This window comes from Limulus polyphemus, unplaced genomic scaffold, assembly GCF_000517525.1.
Source record: "Limulus polyphemus unplaced genomic scaffold, Limulus_polyphemus-2.1.2 Scaffold5480, whole genome shotgun sequence".
Classification (NCBI taxonomy): Eukaryota; Metazoa; Arthropoda; class Merostomata; order Xiphosura; family Limulidae; genus Limulus; species Limulus polyphemus.
The window spans coordinates 63,496-68,594 of record NW_013671090.1 but is presented as its reverse complement, the minus strand read 5'-3'; the positions used below and the strand labels follow the sequence as shown (position 1 = coordinate 68,594).

The 5,099-nt window shown below is 35.0% G+C and overlaps 1 protein-coding gene across 1 annotated transcript; it reads left to right on the top strand.

Annotated features, from left to right (window-relative positions):
• The first annotated feature begins 187 nt into the window (after positions 1 to 187).
• On the top strand, positions 188 to 3,134 carry LOC106472637 (mucin-2-like). Its single transcript, XM_022401185.1, has 2 exons — positions 188 to 2,464; positions 3,114 to 3,134. The coding sequence occupies exons 1-2, from the start codon at positions 188 to 190 to the stop codon at positions 3,132 to 3,134; spliced, it is 2,298 nt and encodes a 765-aa protein (XP_022256893.1).
• Positions 3,135 to 5,099: the final 1,965 nt, after the last annotated feature.

Here is a 5,099-nt window from a genome sequence, read left to right as displayed (position 1 = left end):
GGAAGAAATTACAACCCCTAATCCAACGACAGAAGTTAATCCTACAAGAACAATTAGGCCAATAACAACGTCTAAGCAAACCACAGAAATTACCAATGCGGATAAAACAACTACAACAGAAAATCCTACCACTACAATAAGACAAACTACAGAAGTTAATCCAACAACAACTAAATCGACCACAACCATGGAAGAAATTATAACCCCTAATCCAACGACAGAAGTTAATCCTACAAGAACAATTAGGCCAATAACAACGTCTAAGCAAACCACAGAAATTACCAATGCGGATAAAACAACTACAACAGAAAATCCTACCACTACTATAAGACAAACTACAGAAGTTAATCCAACAACAACTAAATTGACCACAACCATGGAAGAAATTACAACCCCTAATCCAACAACAGAAGTTAACCCCACAACAACAATTAGGCCAACAACAATGTCTAAGCATACCACAACCACGGAAATAACCAAAGCACATAAAACAACTACAACAGAAAATCCTACCACTACAATAAGACAAACTACAGAAGTTAATCCAACAACAACTAAATCGACCACAACCATGGAAGAAATTACAACCCCTAATCCAACAACCGAAGTTAACCCCACAACAACAATTAGGCCAACAACAATGTCTAAGCATACCACAACCACGGGAATAACCAAAGGAGTTAAAACAACTACAACAGAAAATCCTACCACTACAATAAGAAAAACTACAGAAGTTAATCCAACAACAACTAAATCGAACACAACCATGGAAAAAATTACAACCCCTAATCCAACGACAGACGTTAACTCTACAAAAACAACGAGGTCAATAACAATGTCTAAGCAAACCACAGAAATAACCAAACCAGATAAAACATCTACAACAGAAAATCCTACCAGTACAATAAGAAAAACTACAAAAGTTAATCCAACAACAACTAAATCGACCACAATCATGGAAGAAATTACAACCCCTAATCCAACGACAGAAGTTAACCCTAGCAGAACAATGAGGCCAATAACAACGTCTAAGCAAACCACAGAAATTACCAAAGAAGGTAAAACAACTACAACAGAAAATCCTACCACTACAATTAGACAAACAACAAAAGCTGATCAAACAATAACTAAATCGACCACAACCATGGAAGAAATTACAACCCCTAATCCAACGACAGAAGTTAATCCTACAACAACAATGAGGTCAATAACAATGTCTAAGCAAACCACAGAAATAACCAAACCAGATGAAACAATTACAACAGAAAAACCTACCCCTACAATAAGACAAACTACAAAAGTTAATCCAACAACAACTAAATCGACCACAACCATGGAAGAAATTACAACCCCTAATCCAACGACAGAAGTTAATCCTACAACAACAATGAGGTCAATAACAATGTCTAAGCAAACCACAGAAATAACCAAACCAGATAAAACGTCTATAACAGAAAATCCTACCAGTACAATAAGAAAAACTACAAAAGTTAATCCAACAACAACTAAATCGACCAAAACCATGGATGAAATTAAAACCCCTAGTCCAACGACAGAAGTTAATCCTACAACAACAATGAGGTCAATAACAGTGTCTAAGCAAACCACAGAAATAACCAAAGCAGATATAACAACTACAACAGAAAAACCTACGACAACATTAAGTCAAACTGCACAAGCTAACCCAACAACAACAACTAAGCCAACCACAATGATGAAACAAGCTATAACTCTTAATCCAAAAACAACTGAATCAACCACATCCATACAAGAAACTACAACACATAATCCAACTAAAGAAGTTAATCCAACAACAACAGCTAAACTAACCACAACAATGAAACCAACTACAACAGAAAATCCTACCACTATAATTATAGAAACTATAAAACTTAACCCCACAACAACGGCTAAGCCAACAATAACAACCAGAGAAGCAATTATAAACGTTGCTCCAAAAACAACGGTTAAGGAAACCACGACAATGAAATCAACGACAACAGTTAATCCAAAACCAATTAAATCAACTACAACCATAGAAGAAACTACAACACCTAATCCAAGTACAGAAGTTAATCCAACAACAACAGCTAAACTAACCACAATGGTGAAACCTAATACAACAGTTAATCCAACAACAATAACTATGCCAACCACGATGATGAAACCAACTATAACACTTCATCCAAAAACAACTTTCAAGCCAACCACAATAATAAAACCATCTACAACACTTAATCCAAAAACAACGTTCAAGCCAACAACAACAATGAAACCAAATACAAAAGTTAATTCAAGAACAACTAAATCGACTACAACCAATAATCCAATAAAAGAAATTAAACCTACAACAACAGCGAGACCAACAACAACGTCTAAGCAAACCACACATATGGGAATATCCAAAGCAGATAAAACAACTACAACAGAAGATCATCCCACAAAAATGAGACAAACTACAAAAGTTAACACAACAACAACAATAAAAAGAATCACAACAGTTAATCCAAAACCAACGCTTAAGACAACCATAACAATGAAATCAATAACAACAGTTAATCCAACAACAAATAAATCAACTACAACATATAATCCAACTACAGAAATTTATCCCACAACAACAATCAAACCAACAAGAACAGCTAAACCAACCACAATTACTACACAATCTACAATAATGAAAACAATTGAAACAACTATAACAGAAAAACAATATACACAAGTTAACCCAACAACAACAACTAAGCCAACCACAATGATGAAACCCACTACAACACTTGATAAAGAAACAACTAAATCAACCACAACCACACAAGAAACTACAACACCTAATCCAACTACAGAAGTTAATCCCACAACAACAGTCAAGCCAACAGCAACATCTAAGCCAACAAACATCATGAAATCAACTACAAAAGTTACTCCAACAGCAATTAAATCAATCACATCCACGGAACAAATTACAACCCCTAATCCAATAACAAAAATCAGGCCAACAACAACGTCCAAACAAGTCAAAGCCACAGAAATATCCAAAATAGATAAAACAAGTACAATAGAAAACCCTACTGTTACATTGAAGCAAAATACAAAATATAATCCAATAACAACAGATAAGCCAACAACAACCATAAAAGAAACTCCAACGGTTAATCCAAAATCAGTTAAAACAACAACTTTGAATCATCCTAAACCAACTAGTCAAACAGTAACTATGAAACTCACAACAATTGCTAATGCTTCTACAACAATGAAAACAATTACAACAGTTATTCCAACAACAACAAATAATACAGCAAAAATGACTAATCATAAACTAACAATGAAACTGCCTCTGACAACGTCTCTACCAACTAAACCTAACATAGTAGTAATAAACCAAACAGAAACAACAATAACAACAGTAGATAACATATCCACAACTACTAGTTCGTTTGTCATAAGTAACAATGCAACAGTAGAAACATCCCCAACAATAACACCAGAAGACAACATATCTACAACTCCTAATTCGTCTGTCACAAGAAACAATCAAACAGTAGTACAACACCCAACAGAAACAACAAGAACAAGAGTAGATAACATATCCACAGCTGCTAGTTCGTATGCTACAGATAGCAATGAAACAGTAGTAACAATCCCAAGAGATACAACGACAACAGCAATAGATAACATATCCACAGCTACTAGTTCGTTTGTTATATATAACAATGAAACAATAGTAACAAACCCAACAGAAACAACAAGAACAACAGTAGATAACATATCCACAGTTCCTAATTCATCTACCACAGGTAACAAAGAATCAGTAGTAACAAACCCAACAGAAAAAACAAGAACAGCAGTAGATAACATATCCACAACTGCTAGTTCGTTTGTCACAGGTAACAATGAAACAGTAGTAACAAACTCAACAGAAACAACAAGAACAGCGGTAGATAACATATCCACAGCTACTAGTTCGTTTGTCATAGATAACAATGAAACGATAGTAACAAACCCAAAAGAAGTAACAAAAACTTTAGTAGATAACATATCCACAGTTCCTAGTTCATCTATCACAGGCACCAATAAAACAATAGTAATAAACCCAACAGAAACAATAATAACAACAGTAGATAAGATATCCACAGTTCCTAGTCCATCTATCACAGGCAACAATGAAACGAAAGTAACAAACCCAGTAGAAGTAACAAGAACATCAGTACATAACATATCCACAGTTCCTAATTCATTTATCACAGGTAACAATGAAACGGTAGTTACAAACCCAACAGAAACAACAATAACAACAGTAGATAACATAGCCACAGCTGCTACTTCGTTTGTCACAGGTAACAATGAAACAGTAGTAACAATCCATACAAAAACTACAAGAACAACAGTAGATAACATATCCACAGTTCCTAGTTCATCAATCTCACGTAACAATGAAACAATAGTCCCAAACCCAACAGAAACAACAAGAACAACAGTAGATAACATATCCACAATTCCTAGTTCATCTATCACAGGCACCAATAAAACAATAGTAATAAACCCAACAGAAACAACAAGAACATCAGTAGATAACATATCCACAGTTCCTAGTCCATCTATCACAGGCAACAATGAAACAGTAGTAACAAACCCAACAGAAACAACAATAACAACAGTAGATAACATAACCACAGCTGCTAGTTCGTTTGTCACAGATAACAATGAAACAGTAGTAACAAACCGAACAGAAACAGCAAGAACAATATTAGATAACATAGCCACAGCCGCTACGTCATTCGTCACGGGTAGCAATGAAACGATAGTAACAAACCCAGCAGAAGAAATAAGAACATCAGTAGATAACATATCCACAGCTGCTAGTTCCTTTGTCACAGGTAACAATGAAACAGTACCAACAAATCAAACAAAAACAACTGTAGATAACATATTCACAGATGCTAGTTCGTATGTTACAGAAAACAATAAGATAGTAGTACCAAACGCAACAGAAACAACAACAGTAGATAACATAATCACAGATGCTAGTTCGTATGCCACAGATAGCAATGAAGCAGTAGTAACAATCCCGAGAGAAACAACAAGAACAACAGCAGATAATA

Bases quoted from the DNA above. Each gene is read 5' to 3' on its own strand.
- LOC106472637 (XM_022401185.1), top strand. From the start codon at position 188: ATGGAAGAAATTATAACCCCTAATCCAACGACAGAAGTTAATCCTACA. The intron at 2,465-3,113 runs GTTAACACAACA...CAATAACAACAG, and splicing joins AAATGAGACAAACTACAAAA to ATAAGCCAACAACAACCATA.